The 22,148-nt window shown below is 37.1% G+C and overlaps 2 protein-coding genes across 13 annotated transcripts; one reads left to right on the top strand and one right to left on the bottom strand.

The window, feature by feature from the left end:
- Positions 1-207: 207 nt before the first annotated feature.
- On the top strand, positions 208-5,854 carry LOC112274705 (uncharacterized). 2 transcript variants are annotated; one of them, XM_024504391.3, is made up of 5 exons: positions 208-531; positions 631-700; positions 1,296-1,676; positions 2,443-4,733; positions 4,961-5,854. In XM_024504391.3, exons 3-5 carry the CDS (start codon positions 1,406-1,408, stop codon positions 5,795-5,797), a joined length of 3,399 nt encoding a protein of 1,132 aa, XP_024360159.1. In that variant the 5' UTR covers positions 208-531; positions 631-700; positions 1,296-1,405; the 3' UTR covers positions 5,798-5,854. The 2 variants fall into 2 exon arrangements, with proteins under 2 accessions (XP_024360159.1, XP_024360160.1); XM_024504392.3 differs by lacking the exon at positions 631-700 and adding an exon at positions 731-901 and having other exon boundaries at positions 254-531.
- An 8,524-nt stretch (positions 5,855-14,378) lies between these two features.
- Positions 14,379-20,918, bottom strand: LOC112274706 (stomatal closure-related actin-binding protein 1). Of its 11 annotated transcripts, none has more exons than XR_016500010.1 (13): positions 20,124-20,836; positions 19,650-19,762; positions 18,890-19,389; positions 18,064-18,192; positions 17,736-17,828; positions 17,338-17,478; positions 16,625-16,949; positions 16,212-16,331; positions 15,893-15,951; positions 15,616-15,750; positions 15,285-15,434; positions 14,976-15,068; positions 14,379-14,626 (listed from the first exon to the last, which is right to left on the bottom strand). XR_016500010.1 is itself a non-coding variant. In XM_090246151.1 (12 exons), the coding sequence occupies exons 3-12, from the start codon at positions 19,112-19,114 to the stop codon at positions 15,042-15,044; spliced, it is 1,404 nt and encodes a 467-aa protein (XP_090102277.1). In that variant the 5' UTR covers positions 19,115-19,389; positions 19,650-19,775; positions 20,124-20,918; the 3' UTR covers positions 14,379-15,041. The 11 variants fall into 11 exon arrangements, 4 of the variants coding, with proteins under 4 accessions (XP_090102277.1, XP_090102278.1, XP_090102276.1 ...); XR_016500009.1 differs by having other exon boundaries at positions 19,650-19,775; positions 20,124-20,588; XR_016500007.1 differs by having other exon boundaries at positions 18,890-19,775; positions 20,124-20,835.
- Positions 20,919-22,148: the final 1,230 nt, after the last annotated feature.

Below are 22,148 nucleotides of genomic sequence, written 5' to 3' on the forward strand. Positions count from 1 at the left end.
GAGAACAAATCAAGTACCGACAAGTGAGTGTGAAATCGGCAGAGTCGCCCCAAGGCTGAGAGACCCTGGGTCAGGGGGGGGCATAATGACTGCTGACCAGCGATGCTGATTTGTGCTCGATACTGAGAGTCGGAGTGTTGGAAGGGCGGGGGAAGACTCACCTGAGATGAACCAGCCTACCTGCCTGCTGCTGTATTCCTTACTCTGATGGTGGCAGCTGCTGTGCCGCTATTGCACTTCGCATTCTGTCGCCCCGCCATCGGTAATCGAGCACGGGCGCCCTCATTGTAACTGGACCCCCAACCGTGCTCGATTGCCACGACCGTTTGCTTGCGTGACTGAGTGATTCAGTCCTGCGTATACGTTCCTTTCGTACACGCTCTTGGTCATGGTGCAGCTGCGGACGTTGGCGTTGGAGGAGTGCAACTGAAGCAGAGTATTTCGTCTGTTTGAAATCTCAGAAAGCTTCGGAGCCTTGGATTTAGTGTGTTGTGCTACCTAGAAGCATTTATGGGAGGTGGCATTTAGCGGGTGTGTTCTCCTCGACTCGAACCGGTGCACGTGCTCTTGCATTTCGGCATTTCCGATTTTTTTTTATGCGGTGCTGATTTGTAAGGTACTGTGGAGTAGGTAACAGAGAGAAGCTGTTGGATACTGCGCAAGGGAGCTCTCGTGGATTTTGAACTTTCGGGCAATTTTGGTGAGTTTTTAAGCTTTCATTGTTTTGCAGGCAGAAGGGAGGCTGTAAGGAGTGGCATTGTGAGAGGGAATGTCGCGTTGGATGCTAAGCAGTGGACTTCAAGGCCGGTGTGTATGGAACGGGTTTTTGGAAAATGAGTTGTGCAGATCTGCTCAGAAGCAGTTCTCAGCAGACAGCTGTAGTTAGAGCTGACTGAATCAAGTAAGGTTTGAAAATCGTGTATATCTCATTTGTTATTTGTCTACTCTTTGAGCTGTTGGTCGCGGTTCCCTTCCGAACATTTTCTGATGAGTCGGTCCCCTCGAGTTCCTCCTTCGTCAAGGCGTATTTAGGTTAGAGACGTTGTCATGTTGATTTCTTGCTTACTGCTGCCTCTGAAACTTGTTTTACTGAGCAATGATTTCTCTTGATAGCTCACAACTTTCGAGGACGGAGATGATGATGCGATTTGAAGTTAGAACCTCAGAATTTAACTCACCAGAATGCAAGATAGTAGTAGAGTGGTCAGAAGGACACTGTTCGGCTGCCAGCTAGCTGCCATTCGACATTGATGAAATTATTACTTTGGTCATCTTTGGTGTTTATTTGTGTGCAGGTCCTTATGGAAAAAATGATGTCCGGTTGCCGGGAGTGACTCTGAAGCGGCTGACAGCTTCACGGAGTAGAAGATGCCTACGTGATCAATTACGAGCTGAAATATCGGTTATGGGGAGACCTTGGTCCTCGGCCTTCGGCCTTGCACTTTTTCTACTTGGAAGCCTGATTATCCACGCCGATGGACAGTCGCAGAGCTTAGAAACAGACTTGTACGCTTTGCTAAAGATTCGGGAGGCTTTTATTGACACTCAAAGTATTCTAAGAGAGTGGACATTTGAAAAAAGCGCCATCATTTGTGCCTGGCGGGGAGTGATCTGTAAGGATGGGCGTGTTTCGGAGTTAAGTTTGCCTGGGGCCAGGCTACAAGGCCACATATCAGGTGCGCAGGCACCTCTTCCTTCATTCTTACTCTTTGTCCTGTGACCTCTGGCACCGCCAATGCTTGCCTACGGTTAGGTCATGTGCGTAGTTTAACTGACTTCGTTAAACCGCGAGGAAGAATGTAATTCACTAGTTTAAAAAGATCAAGCACACCATTCGTGATTATCGACGTTTTTACTCCACTCATTAGACTCCAAGAATGAATGATGAAGCAACTTAGAAGCAATGAGGGCAATTAGTCTCTCATCTGTGCAGAGAGGGCACAATGCTTCATAAATCATAGATATAGTCCTGGTTAGGAAACCTCTGGATCTATTTTCTGAAATCAAGAGCCCACTAGCAAATAATTGAATTTCAACTTTCAGAAACTTCGTGTTTGACTGTCATGCCTTTTGGAATGTTAGGATTAGCAACACTGGAGAACTTTAAGTCTTCTGATATTTTCCTTTGTCTGCTGTGTATCCGGGCGCTTAGAAACGTTTTTAGAGTAACACTGAAGCACTGTGGAAGGGCTCGAACTTCATGCAATCATACCTTCTGGGCATTTGCTAGTTACTTTGAAATTAATCTCTTCGGTCACACTCCAAATATGCGTGTGCGTAAATTTTAAGTAAGATGAGGCTACTTTGGAGGAAGTTTGTTCCTGAGCAGATCATTTGAATCTATCATCATAAATTTTCAATAATTGACAAACAATTCACGAACAATTTTTCAGAAGTGTTAGTTTAGTGCTCTGGTTGGCTAACACTGACATTGTCTGCCAGCTGCGGTGGGCAATCTGGGACAGCTTCGCAAACTAAATCTTCATTCCAATTTGTTGACGGGATCCATTCCAGCTTCACTCGGCAATTGCTCGATCCTCAGCGATCTGCAATTGTTTCAGAATGAATTATCTGGCATTATACCTACAGACCTTGCAGGTTTGCAGGCGCTCGAGATTTTGAATTTGGAACAAAACAAACTAACAGGGCCTATACCTCCTGATATCGGCAAGCTTATAAACCTGCGCTTTCTCGATGTGGCGGATAACACTCTCTCAGGTGCAATTCCTGTTGACTTGGCAAATTGCCAGAAGCTTACAGTTCTTAGCCTGCAAGGTAATCTCTTGAGTGGAAACCTTCCAGTTCAACTGGGGACTTTGCCGGATCTTTTGAGCTTGAACTTGAGGGGAAATTCTCTATGGGGAGAAATTCCTTGGCAACTGAGCAACTGCACAAAGCTGCAAGTTATTAATCTTGGAAGAAACCGATTTAGTGGAGTTATTCCAGAGCTTTTCGGAAATCTCTTCAACCTGCAGGAATTATGGTTGGAGGAAAATAATCTTAACGGCTCAATTCCGGAACAGCTTGGGAATGTCACATGGCTGAGGGAGTTGTCGTTGAGCGCCAACGCTTTGTCGGGGCCCATACCAGAGATATTGGGAAACCTTGTCCAGTTGAGGACCTTAAACCTGTCACAGAATCTTCTCACCGGTAGTATACCTCTAGAGCTTGGTCGACTTAGCAATCTGAGAGTATTGTCATTGAATGACAACCGTCTTACCTCCTCAATCCCATTCTCTTTGGGCCAACTTACTGAACTTCAATCCCTTTCTTTCAACAATAATAACCTCTCAGGTACTCTACCTCCATCTCTAGGTCAGGCATTCAAGTTGGAATACTTATCCTTGGACGCGAACAATCTTTCAGGCTCCATTCCTGCGGAGCTAGGTTTTCTGCACATGCTGACCCATCTGTCTCTCTCCTTCAACCAACTGACGGGGCCAATTCCTTCTTCCTTATCGTTGTGCTTCCCACTGAGAATTCTCAATTTGGAGGAAAATGCTCTCTCGGGTAACATTCCATCTTCATTGGGTTCCCTTATGCACTTACAGGTTCTTGACGTTAGTGGGAATAATTTGTCAGGGTTACTTCCTCCAAAGCTGGGAAATTGCGTGGATCTTGTGCAGCTGGATGTGAGTGGACAAAATTTTTGGGGGCGCATACCGTTCGCATACGTTGCACTCTCCAGATTGCGGATCTTCTCTGCTGACAACAACTCTCTCACTGGTCCTATTCCAGACGGCTTCCCTGCCTCCTCAGATTTGGAAGTATTCTCGGTGAGTGGAAATAAGCTCAATGGAAGTATTCCTCCCGACCTCGGTGCCCATCCACGGTTAACTATTCTGGATCTTTCAAACAACAACATATATGGAAACATACCTCCGGCTCTCGGGAGAGACCCCAGTTTGACGGTATTAGCATTGAGCAACAACCAGCTGACTGGTTCAGTTCCCAAAGAGCTAAACGAGCTATCGAATCTTCAAGAACTTTACTTAGGGATCAACCAACTATCTGGCGGCATCTCTTCAAAACTTGGGAAGTGCAAAAGTTTAAATGTCTTGGATCTTCAGGGAAACAAATTAAGCGGAGACATTCCGCCAGAGATTGCTCAACTGCAGCAGCTCCGCATCCTATGGTTGCAGAATAACAGTCTGCAAGGTCCTATCCCGTCTTCTTTCGGTAATCTAACAGTACTGCGGAACTTGAATCTCTCCAAAAATAATCTGAGTGGGAACATTCCTGTGTCACTGGGCAGTCTAATTGACCTCGTAGCTCTAGATCTTTCCAACAATAACCTTCAGGGACCTGTTCCACAAGCTCTTTTGAAGTTCAACTCAACATCTTTCAGTGGAAATCCTTCCCTCTGCGACGAGACAAGTTGTTTCAATGGATCGCCAGCCAGCTCGCCTCAGCAATCTGCACCTCTGCAAAGCGGGCCAAATAAAGTTCGAGAGAGAACACGTTGGAACCGAAAAGAAATTGTTGGACTTTCTGTCGGTGCAGGTGTCCTTACCATCATCCTTATGTCTCTAATATGTTGCCTTGGTATCGCGTGCTTTCGTTTATATAATCGAAAAGCTTTGTCTTTAGCACCACCGCCTGCAGATGCACAGGTTGTTATGTTCAGTGAGCCACTCACATTTGCACATATTCAAGAAGCCACTGGGCAGTTTGATGAGGATCACGTCCTCAGTAGGACGCGACATGGCATAGTTTTCAAGGCGATTTTGAAGGTAACCTTCGAAATTTTTGTCCAATTCAATTTTTGAGTTATTTTCTCATTTAGATTTTGAAAGTTTCCCAAGCTCTCAACTGTACACTCTACTATGTTGCATAAATATCCGGTTCATGATTAGCTACTTATAAAAGTAGACACTCATAATTTTACCAATTAGGGTATCCAATTATTTTGATGTTTCTCATTGCATTTTTAAAACACTGTTATTTTTCTGAGTATCAGGATGGGACGGTCCTATCAGTCCGAAGGCTACCCGATGGCCAGGTGGAAGAAAACCTCTTCAAAGCAGAAGCGGAGATGTTGGGAAGAATAAGGCATCAGAACTTGACAGTTTTGAGAGGTTACTACGTTCACGGGGATGTGCGCCTCTTGATTTATGACTACATGCCGAATGGAAATCTTGCTTCTTTACTTCAAGAAGCTTCGCAACAAGACGGTCACGTTTTGAATTGGCCAATGAGACATCTAATTGCTCTCGGAGTTGCACGCGGACTGTCCTTTCTTCATACACAGTGTGAGCCCCCTATCATTCACGGAGATGTCAAGCCAAACAACGTTCAATTTGACGCCGATTTCGAAGCTCACCTTTCTGACTTCGGTTTAGAGCGATTCGCTACAATGCCCACGGATCCCTCATCTTCCTCGACTCCTGTAGGGTCATTTGGATATGTATCGCCAGAAAGTACTGGCGTCTCTCGACAGCTTACAAGAGGAGCAGATGTCTACAGCTTTGGTATAGTTTTGCTTGAGCTTTTGACTGGACGGAGACCAGCCATGTTTACAACCGAGGACGAAGATATTGTGAAGTGGGTGAAACGGATGCTGCAAACAGGGCAAATCACGGAGCTATTTGATCCTAGTCTGTTGGAGTTGGACCCCGAATCTTCTGAGTGGGAAGAATTTCTTTTGGCGGTCAAAGTTGCCCTCTTGTGCACCGCGCCGGATCCAGTTGACAGACCTTCGATGTCTGAGGTGATTTTTATGCTAGAGGGCTGTCGTGTTGGTCCAGAAACGATAACTTCGTCATCTGGCCCGACGTCACATGCCTCACCTGTGTAATATAAGTCTCGATGTGAGGCCTCTTGTACCAAGTAAACTTTGCACAATTCTCCTTAATCTTCTATCTGTGCCTACTCTGCTCAAATTTCTTCGTTACGTAGAGAATCGAATCATTGTCATCAACAGCAATGACAAACTAGTATCGTTAAATCATGAGGTTGGTGTAAATTTTTCTTGATAAATTCAAGAAATAGAGTTGCCTTACGATGTTGAACCTAGCCATGCAACTTGGGAGTAGTGACCAGACTCCATCAATGGTCTCATGCAGCTGTAGCCCTGCTTACATTTAAATTTCACATCTCCAGCCTCTTGCTCAGACTACTGTTGCAGTAACAACTCCCTTGTTTAATGAAGTCACGATTTAACTAAATTGGTCTTAATCTTGGAGGACTTCTGAGAGAAAAGCCTCCAAAATGAACGGAGATTTTCTTTCGCTTCTCGAAGAATATGACGACCATGCAAATAAAAACGTGGCTAGATAAGTGTCTGGATTTGCCATTTCAGGCCAGCGTTAGTTGCCGAGGGCTTTGCGTAGGGCTCCTAGTTTGCACTGCCGTCAAAATCTGGCAAGGATCTGAAGAGGACTTGCTCTGAATTCGTGAATTTGAAGCGTCCGAGTTGTCCAGTCTCCCTCCTTAAGTCTGCACCAAGGAATGAATACCTTACCTTCAATTTTGGCCCCCACCGTTCTGATTGTATGTGATAATGACATGCAATTAACGAATGCGCTTTCTTCTGTTTGTAGCAAAAATGGATACCTATGGTACTCGTTACCTCTGGAGATTCTGTTGTGCGTCGGCGAACCAATTACTTGGATTTAGTCCTCGAAATTCCCTGACTACCCATTTCTGCCACCAGAATTTGCTGCCACGCTGCTATTTCAGCATACAGACGACAACGTATGGTGGTTTATGAAGCTCGGAGACAAATCACCTCTTCCAAATCTTTTTATGCAACAATATCTACTTGAACAAAAGACCACAGCTACGGACACCCACTACGGACGGCGGTTCAGATTTCGAAATAAATGCAGTGCGGGAGAAGCGATGGGTCATGTAAAACATGATGGAATTGCAGCCAGTAGTGAGGTATAAGAACCGGAGTCGTCACAGCTATTTTATCAGCTATCAGTTTTGTCAAACCTTAATCATTGTTTATTTTGAGAGAAATCCGTATTTCATTCATATGTTGAATTCGTGTCAATTATTATAGTGACTGGTGGTCAAGGATGTTTCCACTTTGTCCTTTACTTGTGAGTATCTTCTCTTTAAGTTCAAGATATTATTGCTAGGCATGTCCAAATCCATGATAAGTTGTCTACATGGAGAATTAAACAACATGGGAGAAAGAGAACTTGCTATAACAAACTTTTGGATTTTATAAAGTTGTAACCATAAGTATTTATATATGGTTAGGGATTAAAATCAACATAAGTCTATTTAGTGTAAGAACTTCGATAAAAATGAAATTTTGATATCATATGAATAGATGCGTTTTTTTTTTCAAATAGCATGTTTTAGAAATAAAACCATGTATACAATATTGTCATGATAATTACTTAGAAATAAAATAATTACATTTAAATAAAAAAATATTAATTTACAGTATTAATTTATAATATCAATAACAAGGTATACAGATTTTTAATATGTGGTTTTTTATCATAGAATTAAAGTACACATTTATTAAATTCTACATTAAAAAAATATTTATAAAATAATTTTTATATTAAATTAAAAATTAAAGATCTTATTTTCTAATCTTAGATTAGTTAATTCTATTTGATAATAGATTTTTTAGTTTATAAGTAGGTTATTTTAATGTGTATATGATAAACTTGATGCAATTTGTATAATCTACAAGATTTGGATCTTATAATATATATATATATATATATATATTATGTTAATTTGTGCATTTTTTAATCATTATATTTAACATTGTCTATACAAATAGTACAACTACAATATAAGGAATATAATTGTATTTATTAAAATTTATTTGATAATTTGTTTAATTATTTTTATCTTACACCAAAAAAATAAAATGTAACTTATGATTAATACAAAAATGTTCTTTTAAAATTAAAAAATTAGATCTTCTATAAAGAACATGAATAATAATAAAACTTTGAGAGGATGATATACTTTTATGTCACAAAAAGAAGTTAAATAGGCAAATAAAAATCACATAGAAGATAGAAAGAAGTTAATATGGCTATTACTAGTTATAAAGAATCTAGAGAGCCTTGAATTAAAATTGCAACATAACAAATGTGTTGATGAGAGTAAACGTGGCTTCAATCTTGCCATAATACATACTTGCTATCAAGAAGTTCTTGAAGAAGCTTTCTAAAGACTACAAGGCTCGTGGCTGAAGTGTTTTTTTATTACCTTTAACATAACTTTCTCAAAGTAGAAAAATTGTAAGTCTCAAGGACAAAAATTTTAAAAATTTGAATAAATGTAATAAGGCGTATATCAAAGAGAGATGACAAAAAAGTAGTAAAAAGGAGTTATATTTAAAAAAAAATTAGAATAGCTACTACGAAAGACAAAAAGTTTAGAAATTCTTAAAGCAAAAAAGAACAAAAAGAAAAATATTGATAAGAGTGAAAAAAGGCTTACTCTTCCCTCTATATATACTATCTAACTAATGAGCTACATAGCAATGTTCTATAGGTCATTTGACATATATTCAATTTATAAGATACATATCTAACTTGCAATGCAAGTTTCCACTATGTTTGCCACATGACCAAATTGTATTATAAGTAGACAATATATGCAACATGTGGCCAATTTTTGAAATAAGTAATCAACATATGTAATATGTAGCTAACTTGTTGGCCAAGTTTCTAACCAATCAATCACCTACAAATACTTGTAAAGTCAAATTTACATCTATACAACTTCTAAAAAGCTTCTCTACAAGATATTATTAAATTTACTAAGTTTTATTTATTTTTACCTAATCCCTCTTATCTTACTAATTACTAGAGTCAATATACATGTCTATAATAGTATGATAAGTTTAAATAACCATAAGATATATCTATAAAAGTCTAAATATCTAATCTATGTCTAATTTATTTTTTTAAACCTTCATAAAGAAGATATTATCTACCTAACATATCTACTTTTATTTTATTCTATTTATTTCTTTATACTTCAGTAAAATAAATATATGTTAGATTATTTCATCTTGTAAGTAACAACTTCTATAAGTTGCTTTATAAATTGATGAAATCTAAAATCCATTAAATGATATTAGCAATAAACTTAGATTTATGTGTTGTACAATGATAGATTCTCTCAACTATCCATAATGTTCCATACCATAGTAAGAAGATGTCTTTGTTATTTGATAAATTTTTAGAACTTTATAACTATCTTCAAACAATCATTTTTACAAACCTTGAAATGCAGTAACCACCTTCAATAGTATTACTATGCATTAATAGTCTTTTTTTATGATTGTAGTACTACAAAATATAAATATTTTTAACTATTTAAAGAAGAACATGTCCCTTTTAAGGATCTTTGTTATAATTCTAATTTTATTTAAGTTAAGACTATCTAAGTGCTTCATCTAATAATTTTGTAAATAACAACTCTTGAGATAAATTTGGTAGTTGATGCTTCTTTATGTTGCAAAGAAAGTCTTCAAATTGATCTTTGAATTTTTTTTTTATTATTATTTTTTTTCTTTAATTTACATTAACTTTTTTTCAATGATTGATTCTAAATTTTGATAAAGGTTGTTCACAAGAAGAAACAATAAGTTTTGATGTATTTTCAAGATTCTTAGATGGCTCCTACATGTGTCTATTAGTATTATATTTTTGCCAATGTGCAAGTTATTTTAATTTATTTTGATGCCACCTTAAATTCAAGACTTCTTTCAATTTAAATTATTAATTGATATATATATATATATATATATATATATATATTCTAATATAAGATAGAAGAAATTATTTTCTATATTATAGATTAGTTATAGTATAAGTCTCAATAAATCAAACTTAATATAGAAGATGGATCTTTGTTGACTGTAATTGTTGCAATTATTAAGCAATTCCATTGATTTTATTTTAAATTTTTAATAGATTTTTTTTTAAAGAAAAATAATATTAAGATCTTGATAATTCATTTTATCAAAAAATTAATTGGTCTTGATATTACAATAGAATAATTATATCTTATTATCAATTTTATACAGAGATTTCTTTTTATAAAAATATTACCATTATTATTATTATTATTATTATTATTATTTTATATTATTGGATATTTTTATTTGTATCTTGATTATTTCATGAAGCATTATTAATCTCTATGCCAAATCTTATATTGATATATTTTTAATATATTTTGAAAGATCCAAAAAAATTAATTGCAGAAAATATCCAAAATAAAATTAAAATAAAGTAAAATTAAATTAAAAATTAAAATAAAATAATATACTATATTATTGTTTGAAATTATTTTCTAATGGCAAGAAAATTATTTAATTGTCTTAGTGATAATTGATGGTTCACTACAAATATTGCTCTAATATTTTATTTATATGTTGATATATTTAAATTCTAGTTAAAATATACATTGGATATTTGATTGTAGAAGGAATTTCTCTAAATCTTAAAGTTCTCATAATCCAAAAAAATGAGATAATTAAAAATATATATTTTAATGATTTGATTTTTTTAGAAATACTAAATTGAATCAATTTTTAATTTATCAATTCTAAATCACAAATCTAATGAATTATAAATAATTTAAAAAAAATATTCATAATATCCAAATAAATTTTCAAATAAATTTTAAGAAATATTAAATGTATCCTAAAAATAAAAAAATAAATAAAAATAAAAAACCTTAGATATTTCCTATAAAATCCTATAAATTCCTAAATAAATCTAATCAAATCCTAAACAAATTGCAAGTAAATTCTAATCAATTTATAAATTATTTATAATTTTTTATATTAATCTAATATTTCCTTTGATAATATATTTAAATAAAATTTAATAGAAAATTAGTATCAACTAAATTATCAATAAAAATGGCTGTAAAATATAGTTGCTCCAAATTCAAAAGAATAGCTTTTCTTTCAATTATATGCAACATCTCTTTCTTTTGATATAAGATAAGAATGTATAGATAAGCAATTTAATAAGTCTTATTATTTTTTAATATAATATGCACTATTCAATACAAACTGTAACAAAAACATACTCTAATGAGCTTTGCATTAATTTAAGTTACATATTGATATAAAATAATCAAGATTCTTGTCACAAATATAAATTATGATTTAATCAGGAGTGTCTTTTAGGTAGTGATACCATTATCATAATAAATCTACAATAAAAAATTTTAAAAAATCTTTTTTGTACGTTTTATATTTAATGACAATTTTTTAGATTTTTTTTTTGTATAAAAAGTATTACAATAAATTATATTTTTTATATCTTTTTGTAGTATAATTATATCTAATAAAAAAAATTATCCATCTATTTATATGAAAATAGCCATAAAAAGTTTAAATGATATAAACTAGGAATGAAATTCAAAATTTCTTTTAAAGCACTAAATTTTTTTTGCATCTTTATTGTATTTTAATTTAATTTTGAAAGTTAATTGTATAACTAAAGAAATAACTTGAGAAAAGTTCTTTATAATTTTAATCTATAAATTTTTAAAAGCCTAAGATACCAAGTACAATTCTAGGGATTTTCTAATCTATTATAATTTGTATTTTCTTAAAAATCTATTTTCAAACTTTTTTTTGAATCAATTTTATTTTTTTATTAGAAGTTCAAATTAAAATAGAACCATTTTAAATAAATATTTCTATAAATTCTACTTACATAGTTCTATTAATATATCAAGAAGGATGCAAATGTAAGAAGAGCTTAACTTCTTATAGATATTTCCAAAATTTTGATCTTATTCTATCAAACTTCTTTAGCATATAGATCTTTGGTTTATTCATACTTGTGGTGTCAGATCTTTAAGGCTCACTTGTAAAGTATGCATACTTGTATTTGCTTCTCTCAATTGCACAATTTCTTAGTATAAAAATTTGACTTTAGTATTGATTTCTTTTATATAAGTAGTAGTAATACTTCTATAATTGAGATTGCTAACATATGAAGTTTCTACTTTTTTTGTTTTTCTTCTTTTATCTTAGCAATAGACTATATTAATAAGCATATAAGTCAAATTAAAAGATGATAATTTACAATTTGTAATATCAAATAAAACTTTCTAAAAAAAGATATAAAAATATATTAGTATTTTTTAAAAAATAAAATAATATTCTTACATCTTAAATAAAATAACTATAATAAGTAAGTAGTCTTGTCATATAATTAAAATCATGAATCATGATAGAATTTTTGAAAGAAAATGCTCTTATATAATTGAAAGAGAGTGTGTGGACAAATAAGATATAGATATGATACATAAAAAAACTAGAATGACTATTGCTAATTATAAAGAATCTAAAGAATCTTAAACTAAGACTACAACACAAAAAAGATATTAATAAGACTAAAGATGGCCTAAGTCTTGTTTCTATGTATACTAGTGACAAAGAAGGTCTTATGGAAGCTTCCTATGAATTACAAAGCTTGTAGCTTAAGTATCAAGTTCTAGATTATTTCCAAAAAAAACTCTTCAAAAATAAGAAGAAACTTATAACACAAGTTGAAATAGCTATAAAAGTCTAAATATCGAATTTGCATGTTAAAAACTTTCTTGAAGCTTTTTACAACAAAATTACATACTAAGCATATTTTTATGTACTTCCATTTTTTTGTCTTTTTTATTTTTATTTTTACTTATATAATATGAAAATTTATTACATATATAATGACAATTGTAAAAACCTTTGCATTGCTTGATAAATTTCATAACAAATAAATTCTCACACTAGTATTTATTATATTTATATTTATAAATTATTTAAAATAAATAAATAAATAATATATCACTATAATTATAAGAATATTTTAAAAATTATAAAGACCATATTTAACATATTTAACATATTTTTTGATATAAATATCTGGATTTAATAATTAGTTGTCAAAAAAATTTAAAATAAAAGTTAAATTTTTAATCTAAAAATTCTTAAATTCAAAGTATCTATTACAATAAATTCAAGTTAGTCTATTTTAATTTTAAAATCAATCTTTTATTTATGTAAAAATATAAAAATAAAATGATTTATATTTAGAAAAATAATAAAGCAGTACAAATTTTTACTAAAGCAACATACTCTATCTTAACCATCATTGCATCCTTGTAGTCTCCATCTTTGTTGCCAACCATTCCTATGTTCCCAACCATTGCTCCCATTCCCGATGTTAAGCTTGTGGTCTAAGCATCTAAATTGTAGGTAGCTTTTACCAAGGCTTTTTAAAAGAAAAAGCTTTTGAAATAAGTTTCATTAGACATGTAATATAACTAAAAGAATTTAAAGATCTAATTCATATCAGAGAAACTTCCACAATGTTTCTTTAAAAAGATGTTACCTACCTAATATGTTCCTAATTACTTCTATCTACATCTAATAATAGAATTAATACAAGTATTTATTATATTTGTATTTTAATTTGTATTATTAATAAAAACTTATAATATAAACTCTATCTATCTATATATATATAAATATATATGTGTGTGTATATATATATATATATAGATATATATACACATATATATATTATTTAATTAATTTTTATTTCCATGGTGATCTTTATGTCTTATATAGCTTAAAATAGTAATTATTTTTATTTAAAATAACTTTTAACAACAAAGCTGTAACAATAATGTTATAAAAATAAATAAATTGTGCAGTTAAGATTAAATAATAAAATAATAAAGTATAAGAATAAAGATATTTATGAACCAATAATTTACTACTAATTTTTTTCACAAGAATCTTAACTTGAGGTTATAAAATAAATTAAATTAAATCCCAAAATAAATATTTTTTTAAAGAAATAATTCTTTAGAATTTGTATAATTGTACAATTTACATTGATGTGATAAGTTCTCTAACTTGTACCATTGAATTATATTAGATAGTGATAGTTATCAAAGATGTTACTAAAGTTTAATTTTGATATTGCTACAACCAAACAATGTGATATTTATTATTCATATCCAATTAACTGAAATAATAAGATTATAGAACTTAGCACAGTAGACAAAATTGTCTAAGTCAAAATTACAACATGGACATAATATCTGTAAAACATACGAAGGTTCATGAAATTTATCTTTTAATTAATTTATTTTATCATTGTAAAAGTTCTACCAACTCTAACATAAATATTTAATTACCATACAATTCTTAGCTTCAATAGTCGTATTTATTTAATAAAAAAATTACTTCAATTATTTTAATACACATGACAGTTTCTCATAATCTGCATTTTAACATCATTAAAATTTATATATTAAAATCATGCTCATAGAAAATGTAAGACAATCGACTCTTGTGCTAATCAAATTATTTTGTAGAAGTCAATAAACTTTGTCAGTGTGCACAAACAACCTCCGTCTTTCAAAAATTCTTTTGGTAATCAAAATAAATTACTTAATAATGTAATAATTTTCTTATACAATTAGTTTTTATAAATACTGTTTCTGGGAAGACTACAACCTCATTAAATGAAGCACACACTCCCTCGACCGACACTGCCTGAGCAACATGACGGACAGCAAAGTCCCATGAGGATTACAATACAGTGCTGATCTTGCCCTGCTTGAGGCAACGCCGCCAGAAAATCTTATCGTCTCCAACACACTCCTGCATTCCTCCAAACTCCTCCCATCCGACCTCAGTGTGGTGGCATTTGTGAGCTTCATCAAACAGCGATATGATGAAATGAAATGAAATATCTAATGCTTCACTCCAGCCAACCTTGAGCAAAGCCAAAGGGTCTACGATACAAGCGCTGGTTCTTATAAGATCTGTCGGGTTTCAAGGTCCCCTAATCAGGTCCTCCAACCCAACTGCAGAGGTCGCGAAGGTGGGATGACTTGACACAGAACCCACGTTGCGTATCTAGGGTGCTAAGGTATTGACCATCACAAACTAGCTGTGAATCTCCACAGCAGTTCACGGAAAGAATGTTGCAAAAGTCGTTCGAACTTACCCTAATCCAGATTTGTACAGATCTATCGTGCTTTATTGCCTCTAGATCGAGCTTGCAGTGGAGGTATTAGTCAACAGGGCCTCCAAGTATGATCTGACAAAATAGGAACAGCGTCAGATCTTTTTGAGGAATACCGTGAAACTTTGAACTGCAATTAGAACTTCCCGAGGCCTGAATTCTCTGCTCCCTGATATCACCATGGTTAAGAACACAACGTCGCAGGTCAATTATTTTCAAGCAAGCATCACATCAAGGATGCCATGTAGGAGAAACAACTCAGGTGCAGGGGCCAAATTCTAGTTCACATACATTGCAGTCATATGCGTATCTTCTCGCCAACATGATCGCTGCGTTGCGCTCCCGCTCCGAGTCCAACACCAGCATGAAGGTAAGACTCTTATTCACCACCCAATACAAGCTCCGCGCAGCTGCATCACCCCCGCCTCGAGCACCACACAACTGCTTGTCCATGGAATCACACAATACACTCGTCAATTGTACAAGACACGCTTGACTGCATTCTTCCGAGTCTTTCACTAAATCACACAAAAACCCCATGCACACTCAGCCCTACAGCAACCGTTGGAACAAACTTCTATCACTCCCTCCACCAAAACTGCACAATCGAGCGGATGCACACCTGCATGGATGAAGAGTATTCTTCTTTTGCTCGGTTATGGCGGCCTTTGTAAAGCTTCATACGCAACTTGTCAATAGCCAACATTTGAAATGTGGCCTTCACAACGTGTTCGCCATTCTCTTGGAAGATTCTAACCTGGCATGTACAACGTCCTTTCATCAGATAGGTCCCTGGGTACGTTCAGGTCATCTTTACAGTGGTACTAAATAGGACCCCAGAACGCAGCTCGTCCACTACAATACCAGCGAATTCAGTCAAGTGTATACGAATGGCGTACATTGAACTCAGCTCCTCCTTTCCGGATCAATGCTTCCACGTATTGACTTAGTCCAGCAGCTGCCACAACCCACGACGAATGTCAACAAAATATGCACAAATATATATATATATATATATATATATACATACATACATAACACACCAACAAGGCTACCACATCATGAATCGGATCACAATACCAATAAGCTGGTTTTTTGTTCTGCAGTCGCATGCATGCTGTGGACTTGGGTCATAACTGATCCCGGATTGGTCGGAAATTGGGGACCAGTAACTGATAGACAAGGTGAATTGGTACTAGAGTGCTGAGAATCGCTCACCTCCATCTATAGGGCCCAAAGTTGCAAGCGACTCTCGACTACCATCCGGAAGGTCAATGTCAACTTTGAGCACTTTACCAACATCCAGAGGCTCGGGGGCATATTGAGGCCTCGTAGCACCTGCGCGTACGCATAATCAGCTTTAGCGAGACAAAAGAGATGGCAGTCAAACAAGGTTAACGATACATATGGTAATCCTCATACAAAAAACAGCACAATAGCGTTGGATTCTAAACCATAATCCTTTGCTTGGTAAACTACGAAATGAATACCGGCTCTGTAACCCCTACAGCTGGAACATGACCGTACAAAGTACTTACCTTCAGTGACAACAGCAGAGGATCATTCCATGACACAGCAACATGCTCAACACAGCACAAGAACTCCACATCAGCATCGGTTGCTTACTGTACCTACGATGGCTTCAGCCTTGGCTCCATGCATACGATGCCACTGGAATATGCATTTTCCCAGCTCTGGGGAATGTGAATCAGCAGGGACGGTGACCAGGGAGGACCCAAGCCGCTCTTCGCCCTGAAGTTCAAAGTGTGCTGGAACTTCTGGATTCGATACCAAAACATCCATCTTTCTGCGAATAGCAACCACCTCAAGAGTCTTCTCAGTGAGCTGCTGTCGTAGACCTGCAATCTCATACTCCATGTCCATAACCTTACTAGGCGCGTGCAGCATCGTTATTCTGCGGGCTTCTTTAATTTCCTGTCGTAGCTCCGCCAGCTCCTGCACTCACCACGACTTGGCATTAGTAACCAGCCCAGGATGACTGTTGGCAACGTTGCCCTCGCGTACTTTCCACACAAGCACCTTCTTCAGGATAAATCCAGGAAATGCGATGCAATCCTCAAAATCAGCAGTGCATTGAGCAGGCAAGACGAGCAGTTCTATTTTCCAAATGTCTGATGTTCGACATTTTGCAGCGTTGTGCGCTGGAACATGTTCATTCTGCAAGTTTTCTCGGACTCTAGCCATGGACAGAGGAAACCCAACTGTTGTTTTCATGCGTTTCACGACTGCGTCCCCGCAGATTGTACTGCGTATGTTCTTTTTTACACGCTGCACGGAACTTCAAGCATGAAACCAGAGTGACCTAAATCTCTTTGCCGTTTACCTCTTGCTCGGATTGACTCAAAGTGTGAGCCTGCTCTTCCAACGTTTGTTGACAACGAAGCGCAGTGACCCGTGCAGCCTCGATCTCAGCTTGGGCTTCTTGCCGTTCCTTCTCTATGATACTCTTAGCATCCTCCGAGGCCTGAAAAATGGTGCATGTCATCGTTAGCATGCAATCTCCCGCAACTGAAGCAACTGGTAAAGGTAAGTATGGATGCTGCTTCTATTACTAGTGTGGTCACCGACACACGGCCCATTGGATTGTCCGCTTCAAAGATTGGCGCCCGGATTCTAGAGGGATCCTCACATGCTGAAGAAGTTGTGAAACAGGATTTACATGTACTGAATACAAGGGAAATTACTCATAGAAGCTACAGAATTACGATAGGTTGCCGCAACCTTCTGGAAAAGAGCAGCGAGCTTCCTCGACTCTTCTCTTTCCTGCACAGCCTCAGTCTCCTGTTGTGTCCATTGAGCTTCCACTGCGTCTACCTGTGACAAAATTATCAACTCAAAAATCATTCAACGATTTTGTACACGAGGGAACACCTTGACTTCCCTCATGTGTCTCTCTGAACAGTACCACAACTCAACGCTATTGTCAGCACACCTCAAATCCAATTCGTAGCATGATTTGGAACGGCTATGATCATCGCATGTCTACTTTGAGCACCATCTTCCAGTTACGTAAAGAGGACAGCCATAATTAAGTAAGCAAGGAACATACTGTGATGAGAGCTTCAGTGACATCATCTTTGCTCCGCCCCGCAACACGGCCCAAAAGGTCTCCAAGCAACCCACGCAACTTTTTCAGAAGCGCTGGTTTGTCAAGGAGAGCCACTTCTTTTGCTTTTTGCTGGGCACAACCACGTCCAGGATCAGACATTCACCACGGGAGAGGACGCAGAAAAGAGCTCGCACGGCCAAATATAGTGCACAACTCGTCACAACGTTGTGTGCGCATTTATACTCAGAACACAAGTCATCCTCAGTGAGCTTCAAAGTCGCTAATACAACCCACTCGGTATTCGACCTAGTTATTCCAAGAAGATCCAAACATGATGAAAACATCCAAAGCAAAGTGTATCTGAATCGTTCTCACTTTTGCACATCCCAATTCTGTACTATGATGCGTGTTGGAATGGTCACACTGTAGGCTGTGGAAAACCGACCAGCCTTTTCTCCATGGCCCTAGAATTTCTTAAACCCATTCAGAACTTGCAGCTCTGAGGTTTCTCCAACCAAACACCAGGCCGTCCATGGCCACTAATTCCAAGGAGAGAACCTTTGCAGCTCCACGTACTATCCATTGGTGGCATCTTGGAAAGAAGGGAATCCCTAAAATACTTTCTTTACAATCAGCGCAGACTTCATGGCACATTACCAGTGCCGGGTGGCTCGTAAATACGCATATCCTACGTTGACGGGACGCTTTTTCCAAACCTTTATGAAACATCAGACATCGACGGTTCTTTGACCTCGAGACACAATGCAAGTGACCTTCGACAGCTTTGATGAGGAAAGGCGGCATCACCAATGCTTGCTGCAATTACCTCTTCGGCAAGCCTGGCAGCAGCTGCGTGTGCGGCGGCTTGTCGTGACTCAAACTTGCTCGCCAAATCCCGCACCGACATCCTCTTCACCCTTCCCCACAAGTCCGACGATTCTTTGCCCACCATCTCCCTGGCTGCCGCGAGCCCTTCCTTCCCCTCGTCAGTCCGGTCGTAGCTCACTTCCGCCGTGACTCCCGCGATGCTGGCCAATTTTTGAAGCTCCATCGTAGCTTGGATTATTTCGAGACCTAGCCTACCACCTTTTCACCTCGCCCCACAACTCGGAATTTCAAACCTGCCCTTCCATAACCATGATTCTTTTCGTGATCTAAATGAACATCACCCCCGATGAAACACGACGCACTTCTCCAGCAACGGCATCTCCATTCCTACGTGCAACTGTGATTCAAACCTGTCTTTACTAGTATCTTGCATCGTCGGTGCATCACCCTAATCTGCCTCTGTAAGCCGAAATTGGTCGCGCCTGTCCTCCACGCTGGCTGTCAATCCACGGTAGCCGTAATTAGATAGTCCCTCAGAAACGGAAAAACAAATCTAGAACAAAAATTTCTGTCCTTCCAGTGATCCTTCACCCAATCGGGAGCGCAACCCCCTGAGGAAAATCCTCCTTGCCCTAGGAAGTTTCGTTCCCGCCTAACCACCAAGCACACTGCTCTTAACAACCTCGAATTGCAATTACGCCTGATCTTGTCCCGTTTTCAAACAAAAGATGAATTCTTCTCCAAAAGCTTACAGCTACCTCCACACAGATCGCTTCACGGCAACAGAGAACGTCCTTCCAAGGTCACTGCTGTACAATTCAGTGCGACTGTTTTTGTCTTCTTTTTCTTTTTTCCCGAGGATGATGTGCTTCTGCAAAACAAGCCTGAAGTTGCTATTTAGATATAGGCTACCCGCATCTGCCAAGTAAGAGAATCTAGAACTTGCTCTGCTCAGGGGTAAGAGAATCTGCAAGTGGTGGCCCCTCGTTTGTGTGACTAAGTCTCAGCTCCGGCCAGTCATTCAGGAGTCGACAAAATGAGAGAACGTCATACAATGGCTTGACCCACCACAAGATCCGATGCCCAATCCCATCTCCACCAATGCCTCCTCTTACGACGACTACTACTACTACCTCTTTCTCTCGCCTCGCGCCGGGCAATGGTAACAAAGCAGCAATGCAGAAGAAGAATTCCAACTAGATGGGTTGTGAGCGATTGGGCATTGAGATTACCGGCCGGCGTGCGACAAACCCCTCGGAGAAATAGGCAGTCACGAATGCGAGACCATCTCGTTGCGCTTATATTCCAAAACCTCCAGCCACCGCTCCGAAAATCAAGAACCAATACGACGGAACGAAACAACCGAAAACTACAATAAGTCAGCTGCACCTTGCATCATCAAATGCACTCCAGGAATCCTAGTCAACCATCAGAGAAGAAACTGCGAGGCCCAGATGCTCCGCCACTCGAAGCAACCCTCTGGGTTCCCAGCAAACCCACACCCACAATGAGCCCTCAGATGGGGAAATGAAATGGCTTTGGCAATGTGAGAGGGAGAATTGGAAGGCTCAAGGACACGAAGGAGCGGTGTGCGCACAGTTCGCTGGATGAGGTGCTGCAATATGTACCCAGCGCCGATGGCTATGGTCGATGGCTGTGGCTCTCACACGAATCCCCGTCACGGGGACTTGGCATGAGATTTGGCGGGTCTCACTCAGGCTGGGTGGGCAGCAACAGCTTGAACTGTTCAAAAGGCACCGTCGTCACCGGACTGGAGGTGGTCCAGCGACTCCGTCAGCGCAGTTTGTGGGCTCGATGGATTGCATAACTTTCCGCGTCTAGCGATACCATGTCAATGTAGGAGGGCTTGGCTCGTTGCTCTCTCATTCCGCTTCATGCGTCGTCATCGACAACGACCCAGCCCCAGACCGCCCCATCCACTGCGATTGACGTCAATTGCTTCAGCTGCAAGCACCTTCGTAGACTCGATCGTGTCTGTCTATCTCTCTCTCTCTCTCTCTCTCTCTCTCTTTGTCTGTCTGTCTGTTTCTTAGCTTAGCTCAGCTTGGCTTAAGTTTTGGTTGGATTGTCACGGTAAGTGAGTGAGTGATTGAGTGAGTGTTGCACACTGCATTGCATTGAATGGTGTTATCCGCGAGACCGTGAGAAATAAGGAGTGCAGGCAGCGCACACTGAATTCAAATAGAGGTTGGAAATAGAATAGAATGAAATAGAATAGAATTGCTAAGTTAGGATAATAATAATAATAATAATAATAATGTGACATATGCTTCCTCCGTCCCTCCGTCCCTCCCTCCCACCCCACCCACCTCTGACTTTTGAATTCAATGGAAAATCCCCCCCCCCCCCAAAAAAAAACACAAAACACAAAACACAAAAAGAAAAGGCACTATCCATTTTGGATGGTTGCTCGCAATAAGGGAATATTAACTTTTCAATTGATTTTAGAAACTAACATAGAAATATAATAAAGAGAACCTTGAAAAGCGGATTGACCTATTGTTAGGGTGGGTATTATTTGAGGCGTTGCGGTATTTAATGTGGGTTTTGTTGTTTTTGAATCTTTCTTAAAAAGGACATCAAAGTTGCTCCGTTGGATTTTGAATGTGGTTCTTCTGCACGTCACTTGTACTATTCCTTTTCAAAATCAACATTTTGATTGGTGTGTCTTTGTTGGCATTTAATGTTTTTTTAAAAATAGAATTTATGAATGTTGAAATGCAACTTTATTTCATGAGAAACAAAATTTAAAAGTTGACTTGAGGTTTTATCAGTTAAAGCAAAAAAAAACATGTGAGTAAGGATTTTGCACAACTAAAAACACAAGAAAATTTGAATAATTCGTTGCAAAATGATTTTAAACATGGTACAGAACTTGTTACAAAAGAAAATAATAATTGAAAAAATACATATTTAACTAATTCTTTCAACTTACTGAATTAAAAGGATGATTTCTTTCTCTGTAGATGTATTAATCCCCAAAAGTAGTAATTTTTATATTATCAATAAAAAAAATTGATAGTTTTTCATTTTTGCACAGTTGATATGTATTTCATGTACTAAAATAATATATTTTTATTCAAATATCAAAGTATTTAAAAAAAATGATTGCAACAATGTTGTAGGCTGAATTCAAAATTTGATGAATATATTTTTTGTATTATGTAAACAATTTTTTAAGTATTTTTGTAACACTGCGGTTTTGATACGACTGTGTAGGATGGATGGATGAGCCT

The sequence above is a fragment of the Physcomitrium patens genome, chromosome 22 (assembly GCF_059467195.1).
Source record: "Physcomitrium patens ecotype Gransden chromosome 22, ASM5946719v1, whole genome shotgun sequence".
NCBI lineage: Eukaryota > Viridiplantae > Streptophyta > Bryopsida > Funariales > Funariaceae > Physcomitrium > Physcomitrium patens.